Below are 26,140 nucleotides of genomic sequence, written 5' to 3' on the forward strand. Positions count from 1 at the left end.
AGCGTGTTGGGTAGGGCTCTGGCTGCTTCTGCAGGAGGGCTGTTCCCTGGCAGACCCCAGGCTGCACACTGGCCCCCAGCGTGGGACAGGGGGCACCACAAAAAAAGAAAAAGACACACTTGACCTCACATTCTCATTGTTTGGTGATGAAGCCAAATAGAGCAGCTGTGCTAAAAGTTGGCCTGGAGGTTTCCAGCAACATAAATTGGCGGACAAGAAAAATTCTTCCTGTTTCTGTTTTTAATGAAGTCTTTGACTTGACTTTTTCCAAGACTCCCAATCGTAGTCAATTAAATGATCAAACAGCTGTTATTGATAGCTGAATCTGATTCAGATTCCATGACGGCCAACTTAAGAGCTTCCGGAACTCATAGGGCATCCGTCTTACTGTTTGCTGAAGAACCTCTTAGCCAACAGTGGGAGAAATTGGGTTCCTCCCCATTGGGTTTTCCTATAGTATTTCAACATCACACTTTGATTCTTCCCTTCCTTTCCCTCTCCTTGTTTCTTTTGAAGAAAACAACTATACCGACAGTTTCTTACGTTTCCAAGTAAAATTCTTCTTTTTTGTTTGGACAGTTTTTGCAGGGTGCCCAACTTTGTGACATCATCACCAAGCCGGGAGGCTCTGGGATGTGCATTCTCTTCTGCCAGCAAGTAGATGTTTACCCTTTGTGATTCCCCTGCTGATTTCGAGGGATTTACCCACTCTCCAACTCCCATGACACTCTACCTTTTGTTTTAAATACTTCTCTGCCAACACTGAGTAAGGCCGTCAGGGAATTTCTGCTCCCCTTTTCCTAATTTCTTTTTTTAAGCTTATTTATTTATTTTGAGAGAAACAGAGACAGCATGGGTAGGGGAGGGGCAGAGAGAGGGAGAGAGAGAGAGAGAGAGAGAGAGAGAATCCCAAACAGGCTCTGCACTGCCAGCACAGAGCCTAACGCGGGGCTTGAACCCACAAAACTGCAAGACCATGACCTGAGTCGAAACCAAGAGTGGGGCGCTCAAGTGACTTGAGCCACCCTGGCCCCTCTTTCTCCTAATTTCTTAAAAAATATTTCCCTGTCTTATCTAGACTTTTCCCATTTCTAATCCTGTCTTCAATGGACTTCACTTGGATAAACACAGATACCAAGTCCTATAAAAATAACTACAAAACTAAATGGCAAGGAACAATGGTTGATACATTTGGGTACAAGTCGAAATATTTCACTTAACGTTTTTTAAAGTAGGTTTTTCCCTTTTGATACTCTTCTTTGAAAAGAGGTAAGAGTTTGCTGCACATGTGATACATAGTTTTTTACATTGAAAGACCTGATACTGACATTTGCCTGATTGAAAATGACAGTCCAAAAAAAATACATTGCTCTTGTAACAACTTTGTCAATCTTTTCTTGTCTGACATTTGAGATCATAGAAATTTATGGGTTTTGTTTTTGTCTTTGTTTTAATTCTGCCACTTACAGTATCGGGCTATTTATGAATATTAGGTTACCCTTCATGATGGTGCTATTATGGAATTGTTATGGAATTGCAAGCTGGAGAATGACTTTCTGAAAAGTGTTATTTAACGTGGTTACCCTCACCATTTAAGGAGTTCTTAAAATGCCTGCAGAATGTTGCATACATTTTAAAAGATGTATCTGGTTATCTCTTGCATTTGGAAATATAGGTTTCATTTGATAGTATTTGTAAATCATACATATTTTCCCCTTTTTAAAGGATTAAAAGTTGTAGTGTGGAAGTATGCCTGAGAGGTAGGTGTTTCTCTCAGTGTTTCATTGAAGGAATGATGCATCTTAGTGCCTAGCTTGAAAACAGTAGTTCTCAACCTTGGCCGAACATTAGAATCACCTAGGAGCTTTTGAAAATTTTCATTCCCAGCCTCTTATCCTAAACCAATTTGCATCAGCATCTCTGGGGCTAGGCTCCAGGCCCTAGTATTTTTTAAAGCTACCCAGGTGATTTCAATGTGCAGCCAAGGTTGAAAACCACTGCTCTAGAATAAAGTTAGAAATAACATCTTCTCAGATTTAACTGCACATGATTTTGGAGGCTGAGAAATTTGATTCCTAACTAAGGCTGAGTGGGATATTTTGCCACCAATATCAGATGAAGAAGAATTTATTTAGGATTTACATAAGCTGTGAAAATATGCTAATTTGGTTAAGTGTAGTTTATTATTTTGAATTCAGAATCCATTTAAACTGTTTCTTTTCTGTAATGAAATTTCTTTCAGTACTTTGTGAATCTCCTGGTTTTAGGAACAAAAGACACTAGGCTTTAACTTTTCCTAATTATTATATCTTCAAACTCTTTTCTGTGCTCTGTGTTTTTTTATTTTTGTTTTTAAAAGATTTTATTTTTTAAGTAACCTCTGCACCCAACGGGGGGCTTGAACTTACAACCCTGAGATCAGGAGTTGCACACTCTGCCCACAGAGCCAGGCGGGTGCCCCTATGCTAGGTGTTTTGAACCCTTTGCATAAGTATATGTTAGGCTCCTTATCACAAAAGGGCTTGAGGCGGTGTACCAGGATGCATGAAATATGACAGGGTGGTATGAATTAAACACGGGGTGAAGTACTTAGGAAAACTCCTGTGGGAGACAACGTAGAGTCAGGAATAAAGCTACAGACTCGTGGCCCAGTGACCTATACACACATTACAGACTCTTAGAGCTGGCAGGACACACGGAGCACGTTCTGTGATTGATGTTTCTGTAGGGCAGGGTAGGCGCTGCTGCCAGCGTCTGTCTCCGTTTCTTTGAGGTTGAGTCAGGAATTTGGGACACTTGAGGTAAGTGATCAGTATGGGGTTGCTCATCTGCAGAGAAGGAACCGAGACATTGAGAGGCTGTCTTTTAACGCTTGTGTTATGTGCTAGGCATCCTGCGAGGAGTGCTGTAGGTCTCGTTTCACTTATTTCACAAAAATCCTATGTAGACGGCATTAATAATCTCCTTTTATGACAGGACACTGAGGTTCAAGGACATGGGGTAACCTGCTGGGGTAATCGGGCTGCTCAGTGGCTTAGCCAAGCTTCCAAGCCAGCCCTGTCTTAGGAGTTTAGCTCTTCCTCAGTGGCTCCCAACCCTGTGAACCACAGTTCTTGCTTGTCCTCAGTATGGTTTATAGGAGAAGGTTTTTTTCTTCCTTCCTCCCTTCCTTCCTTCCCTCCTTCCTCCCCTTCCTCCCTCCCTCCCTTCTTTCTTTCTTTCTTTCTTTCTTTCTTTCTTTCTTTCTTTCTTTCGTGATGGTGGTGGTAGGAGGAACAAAGGCCATAGAGCACTATTACGAAAGCCCTCATAAACACTTAAATATACTTTCTTTCCATTTTTTTCAGTTTTTGGTTTTTTGGTAGTTTTTTCTTTTTTTTTTCCTCCCAAGCAATCCTATTTCCGGGATATTCTATGGTAGGATACTCTGTGTGTTTTGTGTCCCCCACCAAACCTGGACTATCCCACGTGAGAGGCCTATATCGTGCCCCGGTTGGGCAAATGTGGCCAGGCTGGCCCCGCAGCTGCACGTGCGTGTCCCTCATAGGTCTGTCGTCCGCCCACCCAGCTCCCAGCAGAGGGCTGCTGCTGTGGCTGCCGCTTCAGTGCTGGCAGATGGGGAGGCCTTTTTCTTGCTATCCCATTTTAGGCCTGTTTTCCCACTCTTGTGAAATTTCGTTTGTGGTGTGTTTCAGATGAAGCTGCATGAGCAGCTCTTTGGTCCACAGGGCAGATTAAATACCAGGCTGTGGCTTGCTTTGGCACCTGATGGCATGTCTGTCTTATTTCACTAGACTCTTCCAAAGGAGTCACTGTGTTACAGTCCTCGACTGCAGTTTTGGCACATGTGTTGTCCAGATTTCAGAGTTGTGTAAGTTCTTCAGATCTTGACCTCGTGTTTTTTTCTCCCTGTGAATTTTTTACTAGTCTCCCCTATTTCTAGCTTTGTTTCCTACCCCTTTCTTCAGGTCAGACTCAGCTAGGCGGTGCCTCTGGGCTTACTCCCCTCCTCAGGCTCTAACCCCATCACCTTCACTGTGGCCCTTGGTGCTCCTTCCTTTCACCTGTCCCCATACCCAAGTGCCTCTGTTTGCTTTCCACCACTTAGTCACTTAGAGTCTGGTTTCTGGACTTAACCAGTTTACTTGGAAGCCTGATAGAAATGCAGAATTTCAGGCCCCACCCCAGACCAACTGAATCAGAATCTGCATTTTCACTTGGTCCCCAGGTGATCTGTGTACACTTTCAAGTTTGAGAAGCATTTTTCCAAATCATGCATCTATGGATTGTATCCTAGTGAAGGGAATAGAGTTTTAGAACCCGCTTATTTTGTAGGGAGAATTGGATAAACCTTTTTTATTTTATTACTTAGAGAGTGAGCATGAGTGGGTCTGGGGGGCGATGGGGAGGTGGGCAGAGAGGGGGAGAGAGAGAATCTTAAGCAGGCTGCATTCTCAGTACAGAGCCTGATGCAGGGCCTGATCCCAAGATTCTGGGATCATGACCTAAACTGAAATCAAGAGTTGGAGCTCAACTGACTGAGCCACCCAGGTGCCCTAAAAACTTTTTTTTTTTTTTAATCATACCCACTTAATCATCTTTGGGCAATACTTTTGTCACTTTTAGAAATAGAGAGAAATGAATATGTTTGGGAATAAAGGGCTTTGCCTATCCTGTGAGTGAAGTTAGGACAATGGGAAAAGCTTGGATAATTTATCTGGTAGACTGTTCCCAGGGAAGGATTCAAAGAGCAGCTGCCATCACTGTTCTGAAAAGAAATGGAGAGAGTAGTTCTATGGAAAGAACATTTGATTCAAGAAATATTTATATTTTCAACATATAAAATATAAAAAGTATATACAGTTGTCTTAATTGATTCAGGCTGCTGTAAGAAAAATCCCACAGATTTGATGGCTTACAAACAACAGTAATTTACTTCTCACAGTTCTGGAGGCTGGAGGTCCAAGGTCAAGGTGCTGGGATGGTCGAGTGGGAGCCTTCTTCCAGGTCACAGACTTCTCACTGCTTCCTGTGGCAAAAGGGGCAGGCTAGCTCTTTGGGGTCTCTTATACTGGCACAAATCTCATTCATGAGGGTTCCATCCGCAAGACCCGGTCACCTCTCAAAGACCCCCTTTCCTGAGGCCATCAGCTTATGAATTCAGGGGGTGGGCACAAACATTCAGACCATAGCAAAAATACAAATATATAAATATAAAATTTTGCATCTCTCTAGAAGGCAACTAAATACAAGGCTTACGTATAAACTGAAATAATGTTGGATAGGCAGGTAGAACACCTCATTTGTTCTTCTGTGAGTGTATTTCTGCACTGCTTGTGGAAATACTTATCATGGAGGCTCAGTGATAGCACAGGTCATACGCTGAGGCTAAGTGACTGTTGTTTCTCCCTAAGGCAGATTTTCCCATGTCTTTAAGTATTAGAGGCTCTGCTACATGGAATGGCTTGTGTAGGAAATTGCATGATGTAGGAGTGGGGATATGGAACCCTAGCGAAGCAGTGAAGAGGAACTGTGAGGCTGCAAGGAAGGATGTGAGGTTATGAGTGGTCAGACTGATGGTAAGTCTGCTCTGAGGTTTTCTGTCTTTGCCTCCATCTGCCTTCGTGTTGGTCCAGGGGTGTATTACTAGGGGCAGTATCTGTGTCCCTCTCCCTGCCTCTTTCTTTTAAATCCTCAGGACGTTTATATTTTATTATTATTTTTTTTTTATTTTAGAGAGAGAGAAAGAGAGAGCAGGAGAGGGACAGAGGCAGAGAGAGAGAGAATCCCAAACAGGTTCCATGCTCATTGCAGAGCCTGACTCAGGACTTGATCCTATGACCCTAGGTTTATGACCTGAGCTGAAAAGCAGAGTCACATGCTGAACCGACTGAACCACCCAGGTGCCCCCAAATCTTCAGGACCTTTAAATGTCCATCTGGTACCTCTAAGACCCAAAATTTTGAAGGACTAGAACTTGGTAAGTTATATCCACAGGTTAAAGAGTTTTTCTCTCTCTCCCTCCCTCTATACATCTCCCCCTGTTCCCTTTTCTCCCTCTCCCCCCTACTTTCTCTCCCTCCCTGCCTCCCTCCCTTTCTCTTTCACACATACACACACACACATACACACGCATATACCCACGCATGTATGCATGCCCCCACCCCCGACACAAATAGTTTGCTCACTGCAGTGTTGGAGAACCTGATACTCTGGGTAGGAAGTGATACTGCCCATCTAAATGGAAAGTGCAAGAAAACGGGTTTTTCCAGAGTTTGGCCCAGTATTGCTTCAGTGCAGAAGAATTTCCTTTCATATGGGCATTGGTTGTTTATTGTTCATTTAGATTAATGATTTAAAAGTTTGGAGTTAGAAAGCTAGATAAGCATTCATTTGCATTAAATGTGAAATGATGAGAATGTGGAGCACCCACACTTTCAAGAAACATCATTCTCCTTTCTGTGAGCAGCGGGGGGCATCTGTGTGTATACCGGACCCTACCTGATGCTGCACGCCTTCCAAGTGAGCCGTCCGTCCCCACAGTGAACAGGTGCTAGTGACTTAAGGTAGGAATGGCCTGTGCAGTGTTGCATTTCTCCTTCAGCGGCATCTCGTGATATCAAAACCCAACACCAGAAACAGATGGAAACTGGACCTCAGGTTTCAGATCTTGTTCAAAGGACAGGAGTAGCTGAATTGAAAAGTGTCAGATTTAGAAAACCTGTAGTTAGTTAAATGGATGAAGGAAATGAGCAATAGAAAGTGTTGTTATATAATGAAAATGGAAAAATTAGTGATTTTTTTCTATGTTTATCCTTGGTAAAAAGCACTTATATAAACATATAAACTAAGGTATATATGTGTGTTACATGTCATAGTGTTTTGGTCCAGTATTCTGAGAAATAGGGTCTTGGCACTTTGAGGATTAAGTAGTACTGGATGTGCAAGGATTGCATCCCCATTTGGAATCTTTCGTCTGGGTGATTTAAAATTAATTCAGAGTTAACTAGATGCTCATTACTATTGAAAATATTTATACGATGCATAAATGCACTTTTCTTTCATCATAAATACATCATAGCATGTATAAGGTTTCTTTGATGACTTACGTTATTTTTTTGTGGCTTTTGGACGGCACCTTGAGAGGGAGTTACACTAGTCTGGTACCCTTGATTGAGGGTTAACTGAAGTTTTATTTTATTTTGTTTTTTTTCTAGTGTTTTTTTTTTCTTTCTTCTTTTTTCATTTTAATGTAATTTATTGTCGAGTTGTCTAACGCACAGTGTGTAAAGTGTGCTCTTGGTTTTGGGGGTACATTCCCATGATTCATCGCTTACATACAACACCCAGTGCTCATCCCAACAAGTGCCCTTCTCAATGCCCATCACCCATTTTCCCCTCTCCCACCCCGCCCCACCATCAACCCTCTGTTTATTCTCTGTATTTAAGAGTCTTCTATGATTTGCCTCTCTGTAACTATTTTTTCCCCTTCTCTTCCCCCTTTGTCTTCTGTTAAGTTTCTCAAGTTCCACATATGAGTGAAAACATATGATATCTGTCTTTCCCCGACTGACTTATATCACTCAGCATAATACCCTCTAGTTCCATCCACATTGCTGCAAGTGGCAGGATTTCATTCTTTCTCATTGCCAAGTAGTATTCCATTGTATATATAAACCACATCTTTATTCATTGATCAGTTGATGGACATTTAGGCTCTTTCCTTAATTTGGTTATTATTGAAAGCGCTGCTATAAACATTGGGGTACAGGTACCCCTATGAATCAGCACTCCTGTATCCTTTGGATAAATTCTTAGTAGTGCTATTGCTGGGTTGTAGAGTACTTCTATTTTTAATTTTTTGAGGAACCTCCATGCTGTTTTCCAGAGCGGCTGCACCAGTTTGCATTCCCACCAACAGTGCAAGAGGGTTCCTGTTTCTCCACATCCTTGCCAGCATCTGTTGTTTCCTGAGTTGTTAATTTTAGCCACTCTGACTGATGCGAGCTGGTATCTCAGTGTGGTTTTGATTTGTATTTCTCTCATGATGAGTGATGTTGAGCATCTTTTCATGTGTTGGTTAGCCATCTGGGTGTCTTCTTGGGAAAAGTGTCTATTTATGTCTTCTGTCCATTTCTTCACTGGATTATTTGTTTTTTGGGTGTTGAGTTAGGTAAGTTCTTTATAGATTTTGGATACTAACCCTTTATCTGATATGTCATTTGCAAATATCTTTTCCCATTCTGTTGGTTGCCTTTTAGTTTTGTTGATTGTTTCTTTTGCAGTACAGAAGCTTTTTATCTTGATGAGGTCCCAATAGTTCCATTTTTGATTTTATTTCCCTTGCCTTTGGAGACTGAAGCTTTATAGGAGTTATCTGGCAATAACTTAAGACAATACACCAAAACCAATGGGAACTTAAGTATTGCAGGAAAATGTGGTTTATTGAAGTTGCCTATTTGATTTCAAAACTTTATTGTTTTGTGTCTCTATATGAAACTTATTTTCCTCTATAGTAGTAGTGTTTCCTAAATTGTGACCCACAAAGCATTATTTAACTGCATTGTTCATGTGGATTCAACTAAAACAGCTTATCTACTGCAGGAATTCTCAGAGTCTTTGACAGTAATAATGTTCCCTATAACCCTTTTAGAGTGAGATGTAGGATCTGATGTTTCTTGAGCTTATTCCACTAGTCTGCCCACCCCTTTTTTTTCTTGATAAACTATCTACCATGAAATAGAATTTGGGAAATTATGTTCTAGCATCTTAATGGGTATTTGCTCATTTACCATCACAGCAGTCCTGAGAAGCAGAAACAGTTTTGGATGAGGGAGGATCTAAGACCCGCCAGAGTTGAGGCTTGGCAGTAGGACCCAGGTCCCCTAATGACTCACTCAGCCTTTTCTTTCTCTATCGCAGCCTTCCTTGCAGGCAGGAGGCACTCAGTCATGTGTGATGGGGCTCTCTGCTACTGAGTAGGGAGTGATCTGGGTGATATGCTCCCTGAGGTTTCTGTGTCCTGGGACCGGTCCACAGGGCTCTGTGGTCTCCTAAAGAGGCCTTTCTGAATTCCAGCAAGTTGATAATTGGATGAATGACTTAGTTCTCATGCAGCTTCTTTGAACTAATGGTTTAAGCAGCCCCCCACGTATGTTTTTAAGTAGGAAAAGTGCCTAGGTGTGCTCAGTGTGTTTTGCTTCCCGATTTTTACCCCGTGAGACTATGTCACGTTTTGTTCTTTTTATAGAAAGAAATTCAAGCCATGAGTCAGTGCAGCCATCCCAACGTAGTGACCTATTACACCTCTTTTGTGGTAAAAGATGAACTTTGGCTGGTCATGAAATTACTAAGTGGAGGTAAGTGGGTTTTGTTATTGTTTGCTTGTGTGTGTGTGTGTGTGTGTGTGTGTGTGTGTTCTTTTGTCTTTTGTGCAAGCCGTAACATTGCATACAACTTTACATTTGGTCCCCTTACTCTTGTATTTAAAGTTTTGCTTGGTTTATTATTTACCTAGAGAATAAAGCCCAGATTTCTTCACGTTGGTATTGAAAAGCTTTCATAATATGGCTAAACTTCCTAGAATATCCGTGTCTTTTTCTGCCCAGCCTTCTTGGTGTAGGTGAGGCTCTCTAAATACCTTTGCACCCCGATGTCTCCCCTGTGCTGCTCCTCAGCCCTAGATGTCTGTCCTTCCTTCTCCACATGCCAAAGTCCTAAGAGGTCACGTCCTCTCTGCAACACAAAAGTTAACCAGTCCTTCCTGTTTAAACTCTGTTTTTAATATTATTCAAGTCCTTAACACATTGTAATATAGTGAATTACCTCAGTGCCGTTCATTAAAAGTTCTGTGATGATGGAAATGTTCTATAACTGTGCTCTCCAGTTTCTACTAGGTACATGTGGCTCTTAAATACTTGACATGTGGCTGGTGTTACTGAATTTCTGGAGGAACTGGATTTCTATTCATTTTTAACTAGCTTATATTTAAATAACCACAGATGGCTAGTGGCTATGATATTGGACAGTACAGATTTAGATTAGATTGTGGACTTGATGAGGAGAGCATGGTCTAATGGACTTCTCCCTTATTGAACCTGACACCCAGTGGGTACTCAGTAAATCTTGTTTCAGTTGAAATGGAGAGAAACTCTGTGCATGCTAAATTATTTGCTTGCAGTGTTGATCGGAAGTGGCACTATTTTCATCCTGTGTTTGCATTTGAAGAGGCAAAGTAGCTTTCACTCTGGCCTCAGGTCAATGAAGTTATAAAAGTCATTGACAATTTAACTTATAAGGCACTTTTACATTGCCGTATTTTTTCTTTTAATCTCTTAGCATCACTAGTTGATAGAGAATGATAATGGTAGCCATTAACTTTATTGAACACTTACTCTGTGGCTAGATTCTGCTCAAGGCAATTTACTTACCTTATTTCATTTAATCTGGACAGCATCTTTGAATGGCTAGTGTCACTGTCCCTGCTCTTCAGAAAGTTCCCCAAAACTTAAGAGAGTTGGGCAGCTTGCCCAAGGTCACATACACAGTAGCTGTGAGCACCGGAATTTGTGGCAGTAGGACCTGTTGACTTAAAAGCTGTGCTACACCACAGGAATTATCACCTTCATTTTACAGACATGAAAATTTAAGCTTAGAAAGCCCCAGTGATTTTCTCTGTAACACCCAGCATTCCCACATGTATCACTCTGTATATCTTTTCCAGACGTGAAGTGTCGTTTAGGAGCAGAGGAAGACATTTTGCACTGCCTGGATGAAGCCAGAACCAGTATAGCTGAATTTATATTGTAGAGCCCGTTTTAACCTGTAGACCTGGTTCCAGTGAAGGCAGAATTGTGGGAGGCATCTTCATTTTTGTTGTTGTTGTTGTAAAGAAACTCTCTTGGATCAAGCAGAGGCCCAGAGCTGACAGGACAAATATGCTGTGATTGCTTTGGGTCCACTTGCGCGGGTCTCAGTGGGGAGCCTGGGAGAGCTGAGTTAGGTTCTGTTCCCAGTCTTGTCAATCCTATTAGTTATTGTTTCCTTGAGTGCCTACTTCGGGTTTTAATTAAACATGAAAAGAAAGAAATGAAAGAAGAAAGAAAAAGGCAGCCTGCTGGAGCCAGACTGCAGGGTTTGAGTGTGGGCATTGCTCCTTGTCTCTGCCGAGGCTGGTGCTTTGTCAGTAAGACGACCCTTCACCCAATCTCTTGTTGCAGGGATCGAGGTTCTGGTGACCTGGGACCCTAGGCAGCCCCAGAAACACTGCTCAAACTGAGAATTTTACTTCCTGTCTTTATTTTGATCCCAATTAACCTTTGATTAGCTTAACAATGTCCCGTATCCCGTTGCCTGAAGACTGGATAGAAAATTTCATTGTCTTTTTAAAAGAATCCAACTTAGTCTGCCTGGGCTTTAGGTAAGAAGAACGAGTTTTAAACAGGTTTCCACAGGTCAGAGAAACCTGGGCCGATGTGGACTATTGCTCATTTTTCTTTTAGCAAGCCAGAAATGCATACATACGTGCCTTACCTGGTATATACTTATAATATGAAAATGAAGCAGTTGTGGAAGTATTGTTTTCAAAACTACTAAAGAATTTAAGATTCAATGAATAAATAGATGTTTTGTTTCTCTGAGGGGGAAATATGTATTTGTTTTCTTTTATAATATTTTATCATATGAAATCTCTTAATGAGGGGCAGGCAGCTAGTCTGGTGTGGTAATACCTGATGTGGAAACTCAGTACTCCCAGTTAATCATAGAGCGCCTAGAGCCAGATTCAGGTCCTGAGGTAAGCCATTTGTTAACTCTTCAGAAATGTTGAACCCCCAGGTAATTAGGGCTTTTAAAATGACCGGTAGGTTTGGAATATTAATTAGTATGTGTTGAAACATGAACTCAGAATGCCAGGGATCCTAATCTGTTCGTGGTAACAAAGTACCGTGTATTTATTTCATTATAAAAGTCAGTACATTATGGATCAAGTAAACAAAAATAAAGATTGCCCAGAGTCACAGAAAGGAATATTCTGGTTATCAGCAGGGGTCTGGAGGCAATATACTTTTTTTTTTCTCCCCTCCTACCTGTGTCCTAGATGTTCAGGGAGACTGTGCTTCTGGCTCTCAGTTCATTGCGGTCTGTTCCCCTGGCCACCGCCTCCTCTTTTTTTTCAGTTCGGACATCTTGAATCCCCTTTTGAGTCTGTAACCAACTGTGCATGTGTGGGAGAAAGGACTAACCCTGGAGTGACCGTGAACAGTTTTTTGCATCCTGACCCAGAGTTATTATTCTTATGCTGAAAGTGCTCTTGCAAACTTGGATCTTGTGTTTCTGGTCACGTGCTGCCATGCAATTGTTTGTGTGCCTTGGGAGCAATTGCGTCAAATAAACAAACGTATTTTGACATTTCCATTCAATTTTCTAAATAGTGGAGCCCAAGCTAGAAAGGTAATGAAGGTGCTTGTGCTTACGCAGATGTTTCGATTCTTCTGTCTCTCCACCTAGGTTCTATGTTGGATATCATAAAGTACATTGTTAACCGAGGGGAACACAAGAATGGAGTTCTGGAAGAGGCAATAATAGCAACAATTCTTAAAGAGGTTTTGGAAGGCTTAGACTATCTACACAGAAATGGTCAGATTCACAGGTATGACTTCTGCAGAGATGTTTAAATTCAGCCATTTGTATATTCAGCTCTGGTTTGTAAAGACTGTTAAGGAAAACATATTGCTGGTAGGTATCAACATTATTTCTGAGCTAGGCCAAATAGTTGTGAAAAAAGTACTTAAAGAAACGAGAATAAATTAAAAAATTATTTTCAATGTTTATTTTTGAGAGAGACAGAGCATGAGTGGGGGAGGCGCAGAGAGAGAAAGAGAGAGAGGGAGACATAGAATCTGAAGCAGGCTCCAGGCTCTGAGCTCTCAGCACAGAGTCCCGACGCAGGGCTCGACCCCATGAACTGGGGGATCATGACCTGAGCCAAAATCGGTGGTTAACCGACTGAGCCCCTCAGGTGCCCCGAGAGAATAAATTTTGATGAAATATATTAGTATCCTTAGCATTGCTTTATCCATTTTCACTGAAATAAAAGCAGAATATAAAAAAGTACCTAGTGAACTCACTAAAAAAAATTAACAATACTACTCTTGAAGTATGCTTAATTGAACAGGATAGCATCTCTAACTATCTAATACAGGCAAAACTGTTCCAAATGTTGTAATATGTTCATTATTTTTGGCATGGTGGTGTGAGGAAAGGGGGGGGGTAGCTAATTTCATCTTCTTTTGTGACATAAAATGCTAATTCTTTAAATAGCCAAACAGCCTAGAATAGGAGTGTTTGATGTTTCAAAAGAGTTAGTATTACTTGGGCCCCTAGGAATAGCTGTGAGTAAATAACCATTTATTAGTAATGCTGGTATTGTAATTCCCCTACCTTGCGCTATATGTGGGCCATATATTTAAGGATATCTGCCATGTCTTTTGGTAATTAGAAAAAAACATGACCTTAGGTTTCAAACTTGTAAGTTGTTATTTTTCTTTTTAAGTGTTAAGACTTCTATATAATGAAGAAATATATTATAGAATGTTATAATTGGGATTTATAATCAGTATCTCTCCAGGGGAGAGGCTGATCCAATCCATTGTTTAAGAGGCTGCTGGGATTAATTTGGAATTGTTCCACAGACAAATTTAAGTGGAAGTAGAACAGCTTTACATAGAATTATCACCTTTAATTCTTGAGAAAAGATAGTATGGTGAGTTAATGGGCGATCTCCAACTCTACAACATAAAGAATGTACTCACTCGTGATTTAATTAAATTTGGATAATGATTTCACATAAAATATTTGTTACTAAAATCCTAACCACCCCCCAGGAGCAAACTATAAAATCGCCGTTTCTCCCTGTAGCTTTTTAAATCTGTGATATAATTTTAATATTTATAAAATGATAATTACTTTAAACAGCTACATTATATGATTGTTTTTAAATCTCTGAGTGAATTGATGCAATATAATGTCTATATTCCATAATTCATTCTTCATTTTTTTCTAATAGGGATTTGAAAGCTGGTAATATTCTTCTGGGTGAGGATGGTTCCGTACAAATAGCAGGTAACGCTGATAAAAATAAAAATTCTTCTGACAGAAGTGTTCCAGTTTCGAGGAATGTAGAATCATTGCAAATAAATAAATAATGAATGAATGAATGAACAAATGAATGCGTGTGATCTATATTAAGCATGTATCTGGGCTGCCCTGTTAGAGAACATTTGGGTCTGAGGCAGAACATGTTTTCCTGTTGTTTTGGTTAAGTTGTTGTTAAATCATCCTGTAAATAATGTTATTTTAGAACATAGCCTTTTGATAGAGGCAATTTTGCTTTCAATTTCATTTTTGCTAAATTTCAGGTTGAATAAAGGTGGTATTTATCTAACTGCAAGAAAAGCAGTTTTGAGAGTTTTTTTGATGAGTTTGAAAGTTTAGAACCTTGTACCCTTCGATTAATTTAAACGCTTCTATTTCTGAAGCGGTGCTGAAAGCACGGTGAACTCTCAAAGTCTGTGGGTTATTGTGGTCTTCAGTGTGACCCTGCATGGCCGTCCGTGACAGTAGGCACGCAGGTGCAGTACACGTTGGTAGAGTGCGTACACTAGACAAGTGCCCTCCGTGTGCAGACCTTATCATTCTGTTATTGCACCAGAGTAACCCGAAAGGTCTGGGGTAAAGTGTCTCCATGTCTGTATTGACTCGTGTCTCCCTCCCATCCATGAAGGCCTGTCTCCTCAGTCCTCTCAGCCATCACTGCTTTTTGCATTTGTGGCTGGACAGCCCTTACCTGTACCGAACTGTCCCTGTCATCATTGCAGGGTATTCAGCCCAGCCCTCTGGCTTGCAGGCATTGAATGTTATTAGCAACACGTCCCAGCGACACGCTTGGTGAGAATCACTGATGTAGCTTCTGCTGTTGAGTGCTGAAGTTTGCCCCAAATATTTAATCAGTCCAGCCTGCTGCTTTTTGAGTTGGAGTGGAAGAAGCCTCTTTTCTAGTATTTAGGGTTAGGTTCTTTCTACATCAAGTTATTAGAGCAGAGTTGATCACAGTCCTTGGTTCTAGTCTAGTTTCTAGACAAATGCGAGGATCTGGGGTATTATTAGAAACAGGAGAGCTCAGCAGAAAACAAACACACCCCCAACACAAAGGATAAGCCTTGAGTCATCTCTTTGATTCATTGTTTGTCCCTCTCTAGGTGCCAGAGAACCTGTCAGGTGATGCCTGACTTGTGTGACAAGCACAGTGCTGACCTTGGGCTCTGTATTTAGTTGGGTATATTCACGGGGGCTTTTATTTATTTTCTTTTAAAGGAGAGAATAGAGGTTTTGAAAATACAAAAGGGAAATGGAGAATTTGTTTCAAATCAAATGTTTCTTCCCTGAAGAACTAATACTGCAAGTGTTAGCTTTTATTAGTCCTCTCTTTGAAAAGATAAGTTTAGTCAAATATTATTAGTCGTTGGCTTAAGACCACTGTGTAGGCACTCTGTATATCAGTTAAACACAAAGGCCTTGGAATCAAAACAGGCCTTCGTTTAGTACCCACTGTGCAGTGTGGGGCAGGCTGTTGGCATCGCTGAGCCTCAGTTTCCTCATCTGTGAGATGGTGATGATAATGCCAATCGTTCAAGGAGACACAGATATCCTTTGCAGGTGTAAAGGATATTTTTGAGTTTATTTTGAGATAGCACGAGCAGGGGAGGGACAGAGAGACAGGGAGAGACAGAGAATTCCAAGCAGCTCTGCACTATTAGCACAGAGCCCGACGTTGTACTTGAACTCACAAACTGCGAGGTCACGACCTGACCCACAACCGAGAGTTGGACGCTTAACTGACTGAGCCACCTAGGCACCCTGTACCTATTGAAACTTAAGCTTCAGGGCCCTGTGAGTGCAGTGTGTTTCTGGGAGTTGCAGAGTGTTCTAGGTGGAGATGGAGTGTTTTAGTTGGAGAGGTGTTCTAGACCATCAGGGGGTATTCTTATGTAGGCATTTTTTGTTCAGTTGTCTGAAACTATTCCAGAAGAAATGACCTTAATCTTTAGGACACCAGTGAATTGGTATGAATTTTTACTTTGAAAGAAATAGACACACTTACACCTAATTTCATATTTTTAATTTTGTGTTGTTTATCTTAAAGAGGGTCTTCCCAGTTGTGTAAGCTTCACATCCCATGAAACTTGGATCTACTCCTGCTGATAACAGTTGTTGCAGTAGTTAAATAAATGTGAGAAATGCATAGTACAACCAAGAAAATAGGGCAGTAGACAGGAGTACACATTATAAGCTTATTTATTAGAGCACTGTTTGTGATTGCAATAGATTAGAAACAACTTAGGTGTCCCGATTAAATATGCTACATGGTAGATCTACATTATGGGACCCCCACAAGCTGCAATGGAGAATGTATACATTGACGTGAAAAAAAGTGTCGCCAGGCTACATAGTTAAGTGAATACAGCAAGGTGAAATAGAATGCATATACTGTGTCACCTTTTGTGAGGGAAATGGGGAGAAATACCTCTATATCTTTGTACAGAGAAACGGAAGGGTAATGGGGAGGGGGACTTGTATAGTGCATACCTTTTATAACATTTTGAATTCTGAACTGTGTGAACAAGTATGACCTGGTAAAACCAATGAAAGGAAATGACTTCATAAACTGTCAATAAGTGAAAGTCATTTTTTAAGCCTTTTATTATAAAAATTTTCATACGTAGCCTAAAGTAGAGAAGAGTAGGAAGAACCTCGTGTACCCACCATGATCAGTTTCAGGCCATTCTTGATTCATGTCTCTTCCCCCTTCCTACTTTGGTGGCCTTTATTATTAACACCAAATTCTGTTCTTGAGCCATCTAAGTTAGTGCCTTATAAGTACACATCTTGTCCTCACTCTAGAGAGAGGCTCCTACCCCACAGGCCAGAGGCATTTAGGAAAAAACAAAACAAAAACAAAGCAAAACAAAACAAAAAACTTCAACGAAACAAGTGACAACAGAAAACATCTGTTCAGGCGGTCTCAGCCCAGGGTACTCAAGGGTACAAGGTCTGGGATGAACTGGCATGGTTGAAATTCCCGGGTCACCTTGTGACCTTGGTCAAGCTACACACCTTCTTTAAGATTCTGTTTCCTTAAAAGAGGGATACAAATATAACCCCCCTCGCCTTTTTTTTTGTGTGTGAAATCAAATGAGGCTCCTCACACGCAGAGATCTTAGCAGTGGCTGGCACACGAGAGGCACATAGCAGCTGCCGTCGTACTTCTGCTCTTCTTCATGTCCCTGCCACTCCTGCTGTTCCTGGGACCAGCAGGCTTGCGCCCATCTCCCTGGCACTGCCTGGAGATCACATGTACCTCAAATTAGTCTTGCAAGGGGTTCAGCTCTTAGGGGCTTTTATGAGTTATAAAAAGCTAATGCTTATTAATAATGGAACTTGGAAGTTAACTTGTCATTAATCTTGCTCTAAGCTGATAAGGAAGTACAACTAATTTTCTCTCTTTGGTGATGAAACGATCATTTCTCACTGAGAGGGTCAGAATAGCAGTGAACGGCCTTTGAAATGTGAAAGGAGGTCAGCCCTTGCCTTATTCTGCCACTTGGCACTGTGCCAATCACTTCCTCTATTCTTCTTGTCAGATTGGTGACCTGAGCTCTTTCTCCGGGCCTTCTGTAGCATATTGGCCTTTTCTTTTTCTCACTTGGGATCCCCTGAAGTAAGGTTTCCTGACTTTTTCTCTCCCTCTTGGGCCTTGGGTTTTTCCCCCCCGCTGTGGGTGGTAGTGCTGAGTGTGACCCTGTAGGCACTTGCCCTGTGGGGGCTGCTGGGTTCAGAAGGTCACATGCAGAAAGCCACCACTACCTGGGTAGTTGTAGGATTAAATGAGCCCGCGCATAAACTGCTTGGAACAGTGCCTGGCAAGCATAGCGAAGACATTGTGTACAGCCTTTCTGGACTCCCCTTGGTATCCCTTTTGTGTGCGTGACTTCATGCTTGTGTCAGACCAACTGAGAAATCGCCATCTCCTGGATGTATAATCGTGTGCAGACAGGCATTTAAATTGTGCAGTTTCTACATCTCTGGGGCTGTGGCTTTCTGGAATTCGTATTTTCATTTTTTCCACATTCTCTAACCTGAGCACAACATTGAATTCAATTCCTATAGTACTTTAATTTTTTTCTGGTTTTAACTATAAAATAAGGTTATTGCTTTAAGAAAAACACTTGTAATGTTTCCTTGGAACAGGCAGGGTGCTACTGCCTGTCCCTGTTTTCTAGGAGTTTGGCTTTCTTGGCCAGGCAGTTGGTTTCTGGGACCAGGAGTCTTTGGGATCTTTGCTGGCATCATTATCCAGTGGGTGGTGAAGGGGGTGTGGGTGGGAGAGTGGAAAGCAGAGACACAGCAGTGGAAGAGGTAGACTCTCTCTTTTTGTTGCTACCTATTATATTTGGATATTTGGGGAGATAGTACATTGCTTTTATTTAGGCTGTTTGTGTCCTTTCCCTTTATATCTTTATGTTCTTTAAGCCCTGTTTTTTGAAATAAAATTTAAGCAAGGGGGATGTTTGCATTTATTTCTTTGAATGTATTGTTTGTTTACCTTCAGAGTATCATTATGAGCATTGTTTTTTATTTTATTTTATTTATTTATTTATTTATTTATTTATTTATTTTAACATTTATTTATTTTTGAGACAGAGAGAGACAGAGCATGAACGGGGGGAGGACCAGAGAGAGAGGGAGACACAGAATCCGAAGCAGGCTCCAGGCTCTGAGCTGTTAGCACAGAGCCCGATGCGGGGCTCGAACTCACAGACCGTGAGATCATGACCTGAGCTGAAGTCGGACGCTTAACTGACTGAGCCACCCAGGTGCCCCTAGCATTGTTTTTTAAAAAAAGTATTTGTGCTATTGTAATAGAAAACATTACAATTTTTATTTAAAAAAAAATACTCCTTCTACCATATATATATTTCCTTTCTTAGAACTTTTAATTTGAAAAGGGGACATTAAGGTGCCTGGTTCAGACCATGAGAAACTCTTTTTATACAACCAACAAGTGTGGTGAATAAGGCAAATATGCTTTGTTTTCCATGTAAAAATACAAATTCTCTGGAAATTATTTATGTTTCTGTTGACTGTGGATATAAAATAAGTAACTGATGTGTCTCAAGTACTTCCCGTGTGCCAGGCCAGGTTCTCTGTGCTGAGCGAGCTGTGACTCGTTCCCCACAGGCCTGTAAATGTGCCCATTTTACAGACCAGAAACTAAGGTCGAGAGATGGGAAGCAAGTTTCCCAGGTCACAAGTAGGTTTCAGATGTGGGGAGTCTGGCTCCAGAGCTGTGGTCCCATGTCTGTGGGATTTCCAGGAAGACAGCCCTAAATCTGTGTGTAACTGATCTCAGTGTCATTTTTTTATTTTTTATTTTTTTATTCCTTTTTTTAAATTTTATTTTTTACTTTTAAAAATTTACATCCAAATTAGTCAGCATATAGTGCAACAATGATTTCAGGAGTAGATTCCTTAGTGCCCCTTACCCATTTAGCCCATCCCCCCTCCCACAACCCCTCCAGCAATCCTCTGTTTATTCTCTATGTTTAAGAGTCTCTTATGTTTTGTACCCGTCCCTGTTTTTATATTATTTCTGCTTCCCTGCCCTTATGTTCATCTGTTTTGTCTCTTAAAGTCATATGAGTGAAGTCATATGATTTTTGTCTTTCTCTGGCTAATTTCACTTAGTTGCAAATGGCAAGATTTCATTCTTTTTGATTGCAGAGTAATACTCCATTGTATATATAGACCACGTCTTCTTTATCCATTCATCCATCGGTGGACATTTGGGCTCTTTCCATACTTTGGCTATTGTTGATAGTGCTGCTGTAAACATGGGGGTGCACGTGTCTCTTTGAGACAGCACACCTGTATCCCGTGGATAAATGCCTAGTAGGGCAATTGCTGGGTTGTAGGGTAGTTCTGTTTTTAGTTTTTTGAGGAACCTCCATACTGTTTTCCACAGTGGCTACACCAGCTTGCATTCCCAGCTGATCTCAGGTTTAGATGGAAGACCAATAGCGATCACTAGCTCTTATACATCTCTGTGTAACGATTCCATTTCGAAGCCAGGGAATGTATTCTGCACCTTTCCTTTCCTCTCTCTGCTCCTTTAAGTTGAGACACAAGTCTTTGGTAAGGTTTTGGGGCATCGGAGAAGCAGTCATTTTGGTGTCGTTTGGTGTCGAATTAAGCGTAGTAGTGACACCAGAGTCTTTTTGAGACTGGAAAACTTCAGGTTTGATGTAATGAATTACAACTTGAGGACTGCCTCCTCATAGTTTAAAAGAAAATGCTTTATTTCTCATATCTTCTGTGCTCAGAGAACCTGAACGTGTGATTTCCTGATCATAAACTTGGATAGAGGTGAAGGTTTTTGCTACAATATGTGACAAAAGGAGTGGCTATTTGAAAGTCATGCTCTTCCCACGGCCTAGCATTTTATTTTCCAGTCTGATGTTCTGTCATATTGTCAGGAAGAGCTTAGAGCTTTGTCTGGCAAGTGACTAAGCCTGTTTGTCTGGTATTAACGAGACACTGCTCTAAGCAGAAATCCGTACAAAACAGGTCACTTTGGGGTGGTCACTGCAAATATATCTACCCTAAGATTCTTTTAAATACTGGCCACTCTTAATGCACTATTAAAATGTTGATTTCAGAACATTTGATTTCTGAAGAACTTTCTAGAAGCACACTACTGGATTATATTAGGTAGATCTCATGCTCATTTTCTTATTTTTGCCTTTTAACTCTGAGTGTGTGTGTGTGTGTGTGTGTGTGTGTGTGTGTGTATGAATGTGAATTTCCCATGCCTGGTTTTTCATAACAAATTGGTACTGAGCTCAGACAGCCTCATACTCCAGAAGTCTGGAAATCTATCATTACATCAATCTCAGTGTATCTGAGACTGTCCCAGTGAAGCTTATGTATGCCTTAGGTTCTTCACTAAAGGACATTGGTATGACTTTGGGTAATGTCTCTGTTTTCTGGGAGGAAGATTATATATCCTTAGTCAGCCTTTGAGTACATCTTGAACTTTATTCATTCTGGGTCTCAAACAACTATGACTAACGTTTCTGCCAGGAATACATGCAACTAGATTTAACTTGCTTCCAGCACTCCAGTATTATTCTCAAGGAGCCAGAGGAAGGTGTGTGTGGTGCTGGAAGTTGTGTGTGTGTGTGTGTGTGTGTGTGTGTGTGTGTGTGTGTGTGTGTGTGTGTGGTGGAGTTTTTATTCCCATAGCTGCTAGGCTCTTTTGTTTTCCTTATGTGCTCTTTGGCCCTAGTGAAATGCATTTAGATGGGGAGGTGGAGGAAACAGGTGGAGGGAGTATATCTTTTGTTAAGAGGGGCTGCTGCTTCACGCAAGGTAATATGGGCTCCTTGTGTACAAGGGAGGCAGCCTCTGATTAATATCAGAAAGGTCTGGCATGCCTGGGTGGCTCCATAGGTTAACTGTCTGACTTTGGCTCATCTCATGATCTCATGGTTTGTGGGTTTAAGCCCTGAGTCGGGCTCTGTGCTGACAGCTCACAGCCGGTAGCCTGCTTCATGTTCTGTGTCTCCTCCTCTTTCTGCCTCTCCCCCTGCTCACGCTCTTTCTCTCTCTCTCGATCAAAAATAAACATTAAAAAAAATTAAAAAACATATCAGAAAGGTCTGAAGGTCCCTGAGGCATCTGAATCAGGAAATGACAGTGTCATTGTATTTTTGGTGCCTTGACCTAGAGCAGGGCTCTGACACCAGACTGCTGTGGTTTGAATCCTGGCATAACTCCTCCTAGCCCTGTGACCAAGTTATTTAAACACTTGCGCCTTAGTTTCCATATCTGAACAATGGAAAAATACTAGAGGGTTAAAGGAATTAACACACATTCCATTTTAGAATTAGTTAGCTCACATTGCTTCTGTATTGAAATGGGGGTGGGGTCCTTTAATTATTTAGGACATTGTAAGATCACAAGGAGGAGGCTAGGAGGCAAGGCTGTTGTAGGCTCTCCGTCTGACCTGCTGTATCATTTTGCTCTCCCGTTTTCTTTACCCCATTGATATCCCCCCATATCACCAGAGTGGAAAATCCACAGTGCACATCTGACCATGTCATTCCTTTGCATAAAGATTAAAACTGTTGCTGTGGGGATGAAGCCCCAGCTCCCCAACATGGCATGTAAAGGCCCTGCCTGTTTTTCCAATCTCGTCTGCCCGTGCTTTTCTGCTTCCTGCTTTAAGGCAAGTTCTGCGTTAGCCAGCTACAAATGAAATGAATAATATGGTGAAGCAGAGCACGCAAATTAAAAGCATTGGCATAGTCAGAAAATAGAGTCCAAGTACAAATTAAGATCTTTGGAGGGTATCAGAGTGCTTCATAGTGAACCACAATGTATGTTGTGAGTTTCAGGTAGTTTATAATTATGTGAATTATGGTTTAATGAATTATGCCAAAATTTTCATATATTCATTTTTTTGTTTGTTTAAATAAATAGGGACAGCAAATTAATGTGGCTTTCCGAATTTTGGGATCTTGACAAATCAAGCGGTAACATTTGGTGAAACCTCTAGCAGGAAGCAAGAATGCCATTCAATTCTGGAAACCTAGTTTTCCAGTCCATCTGTCTATCATCAATGGGAAATACTTGGGGAGATTTTAAGCAGCTTCCTACCCTTTAACAGCTGCTAGCAGTTGCTTGAGCAACAATGTAAGGAAGTCTTATGAGGTGAATGCAATGGGGGGAATACTTTTGCTTTGCTCTTGCTGGAATATTTCCCCGGTGTGCCTATTTAGCTGCATGGGGCACAAGGTTGAGCTTCAAGGTTTGAGCATTCTAGGAGGACATGGGGCAGATGGGACTTAGTCTTCCTTCTTCCTTCCCTCCTCCCCCCACCTTCCCTTCTTCTTCTCTTCCTTTCTCCCTTTCTGCCTTTACGGGCCTGTAGTGTCATTATTAAATTACATTTTGTATATTACCACAAGCTGCTGAGGTCTGGGAAAAACAAGAGTTGTTAGAATACAAGCAGAGCAGTCCAACTCCGTTCTTCGTATGATCATTTCTTCATTTATTTTTCTGCTTCCCAGAGCCTGCATTTGTTATGGCAAAAAAACGGCCCTTCCCTGGAGAAAAGGCGAACATTAACCGTATGGGTTTTATGTGCCTGAAGTGGTTGGTTGGCAGATGTTTACTGCATATTTGCTGTTGTAGGCATAGCCCTCTGAGTGGATGTGGTGTTTAGCAAGAGAGACCTCGTCTGCTGTCGTAAGTTTACCGTTCAGGTGAAACAGGTATTAAACAGTTAACTATTAAGTTTAATTTCAAAAATTTGTAAGCAGAGGGAAATGTGTATACCTGGGCAATCTAGGTTAGCCACATCAAGTCTAGTGTAATAGACTGTCATAGGGAGAAGTCTTTTTTAGTATTTCATTAAACATTTTTTACATGTTTGTTTATTTTTGAGAGCAGGAGAGAGTGAACACAAGCCAGGGAGGGGCAGAGAGAGAGGGGGGACAGAGGATCTGAAGCAGGCTCCGCTGTCAGCATGGAGCCCAGTGTGGGACTTGAACTCAGGAACTGCAAGATCATGACCTGAGCTGAAGTCAGATGCTCAACCAACTAAGCCATGTAGGTGCCTGGGATAGATCTTTTTTTTTTTTTTTTTTTTTTTTTAACGTTCATTCATTTTTGAGAGAGACAGAGTATGAGCAGGGGAGGGGAGAGAGAGAGAGAGAGAGAGAGAGAGAGAGAGAGAGAGACACAGAATCCAAAGTAGGCTCCAGGCTCAGAGCTCCAAGCTGTCAGCACAGAGCCCGATGCGGGGCCTGAACCTCACAAATTGTGAAATCATGACCTGAGCTGAAGTCGGACGCTTAACTGACTGAGCCACCCAGGCATCCCGGTGCCTGGGATAAATTTTAAATGTGTATGGTAAGTAGGAATGATTTGGGAAAAGGCGTTTTTGATTAGTAATATAAGTTACTACATGTATCATACCATAGGTTAGAGATTTTTAGGAAATTTGAATAGGTAACACATTTATACTTTGGAATGTAAATTTAACACTTGATTACAAGGAATACACTTGAAGACACAGGAGTGGAAGATTATCTAGCTTTTCAAGTCACTGATAATCTGTGCCCCTAGCCAAGTCTTGCTGGCCATAGTTTGTATCACCTATAAAATGAGGTGCTTGGATTCTCAAGTTTCCTTGTAACTCTAAAGCTGGTATAATTTAATACAGAAAAACTATAACCCGCATGCCCACTAACAGAATGCCCTTCTCACAGTTTTCCTTGCTTCTTTTAATGGCAGCTCTGTCCTTGCACAGAATAGGCCAGGAATTGGTATTCCCTGGTCCTTCTCTTTCTCTCATACCCATTCTGTCAGCAAATCCTCTCATTAACCACGTCTCACTGCCTCCCCTGCTGTCCTCGTGCTCTAGGCCACCTTCAGCTCTTGCCTGGGTTATTGTGGTGGTCTCCTGAGAGGTCCTCTTCTGCCCTTGTCCCCTCTGTTCTCTATGTGGCAGCCAGAGGGATGCTGTCAAACTCAGTCGGCTTGTGTCATGCCTTTACTTGAAGCCTTCCAGTGCCTTCCCATCTCAGAGTGAAGTAAACAATATTATGGTGGCCCACCTGGCCTTACAAGATCTGTTCCCTAACATTATCTTGTTGATCCCATCTCTTCATCTTCTCCCTCACTCCATTCTAGGCAAACTGGTATCCTTGCCATGCATGCTCCTGCCTCAGGACCTTTGCGTTGGCTGCTCCATCTGGAATAGTCATTTCAGTACCTTCTTTAGAACTTAGCTCAAATGTCACATCACTGAGGCTTCCAAGGCCATCCTGTGTAGCCTCCTCTACCCCATACCCCCTATGCCCTGGTCTGTTTTTCTTTATGGCATACATCAGTGTACCCTGTGTTAGTGTTTTTGAGGTATGGTCTTAGACCAGCAGTGCCACCATCACATTAGGAACTTGATAAAAATGCAGATTCTTGTGCTCTTCCTCCCTGCACCTGCTGAATCTAAAGCTTGGGAAGTAGAGCCAAGCAATCTGTATTTGAAGAGCACACAGGTGATTCTGATGCACACTAGTCTGAGAAGCACTGCTGTGTATTATATTGCATTTCGTAATTTTGTTGATTAACTGTATTTACCTCCCCTTCCACTACTGTCCCAACTTATAGACCAGCTCCATGAAGGCAGGGTTTAAAACTGGAAATGGCACTTAGAGCACAGTAAATAGTTGCTGAGTAAGTTCATGAAAATATGACTATTTAGTAAATTTAGATTAAAAGAATATTGAGCAACAGAGTTTAATGCATGATCCTCATATTTCAGTGACTCTTCAGTGTTAAGAGATTTAAATGTGAGGTTTTCTTTATTGCAGACTTAAAAATATACAGAATCTTTGAAGATTGTATTAGCTTCAGTAATCCTCAAAACTTTGTAGAAATGATGTAAATTGTTTAAATACTTGTGGCAACTGGAATTGTGCTATTTTAATCATCTCCCACAGGGACCGTCTCTTGTAAATTGTACAGATGGGTCATTCTGGTTTATTGAAAGCTTCTGATATGAGAGCTCGTCAAGTGGAGATTTATGTGAAAAAGAGCACCTGCAGGTATATGAATATTGCATTGGAAATTTAGACTTATTAATATTTGATCTAAGTTGCTTGTGCCCGTCTTGGCAGATATGGGCAGCCAGGAGCCCCTGTTGACTTCCAGAGCCTGCCTTTGGTTTGGGAAATGATAGTACCTGTGTAATATGTTTACCTAGTGCTCTCGGTACAACGGCTTTTTCAGTTCAGCAGAGTAGGTCTTAGAGAGGAGGGGATTGAGGACTGCTAAGCCATTGTGGACTCCTTGAAGGTCATTTTGAAGGTCATAAAAGCCAGTCTCAGATCTCTTGACTTCTCTTTCAGTCCTTGGCTCATTTCCTTACCATTGGGCTCCCCCTACTCCTGCCTCTTAACTCTATGCCTTTTGACAGTTCTTGACCCTCGGGATCATTTTTTTTCATCTACCGAAT

The 26,140-nt window shown here is 41.4% G+C and overlaps 1 protein-coding gene across 5 annotated transcripts in view; it reads left to right on the forward strand.

Moving 5' to 3' along the window:
• Positions 1-26,140, forward strand: part of STK39 (serine/threonine kinase 39) — a 318,329-nt gene that overhangs the window by 66,886 nt on the left and 225,303 nt on the right. For all 5 annotated transcript variants that reach the window (XR_013557279.2, XM_060624836.3, XM_060624837.3 and 2 more), the window contains exons 3-5: positions 9,251-9,359; positions 12,508-12,649; positions 14,066-14,121. Coding sequence is in view for 4 of the 5 variants with exons in the window: in XM_060624836.3 (XP_060480819.1) it covers positions 9,251-9,359; positions 12,508-12,649; positions 14,066-14,121 (307 nt within the window). In the remaining variant the exon portion in view is untranslated. The remainder of the gene's footprint in view (positions 1-9,250; positions 9,360-12,507; positions 12,650-14,065; positions 14,122-26,140) is intronic.

The sequence above is a fragment of the Panthera onca genome, chromosome C1 (assembly GCF_046562875.1).
Source record: "Panthera onca isolate mPanOnc1 chromosome C1, mPanOnc1 haplotype 2, whole genome shotgun sequence".
In the NCBI taxonomy this organism is placed as follows: domain Eukaryota; kingdom Metazoa; phylum Chordata; class Mammalia; order Carnivora; family Felidae; genus Panthera; species Panthera onca.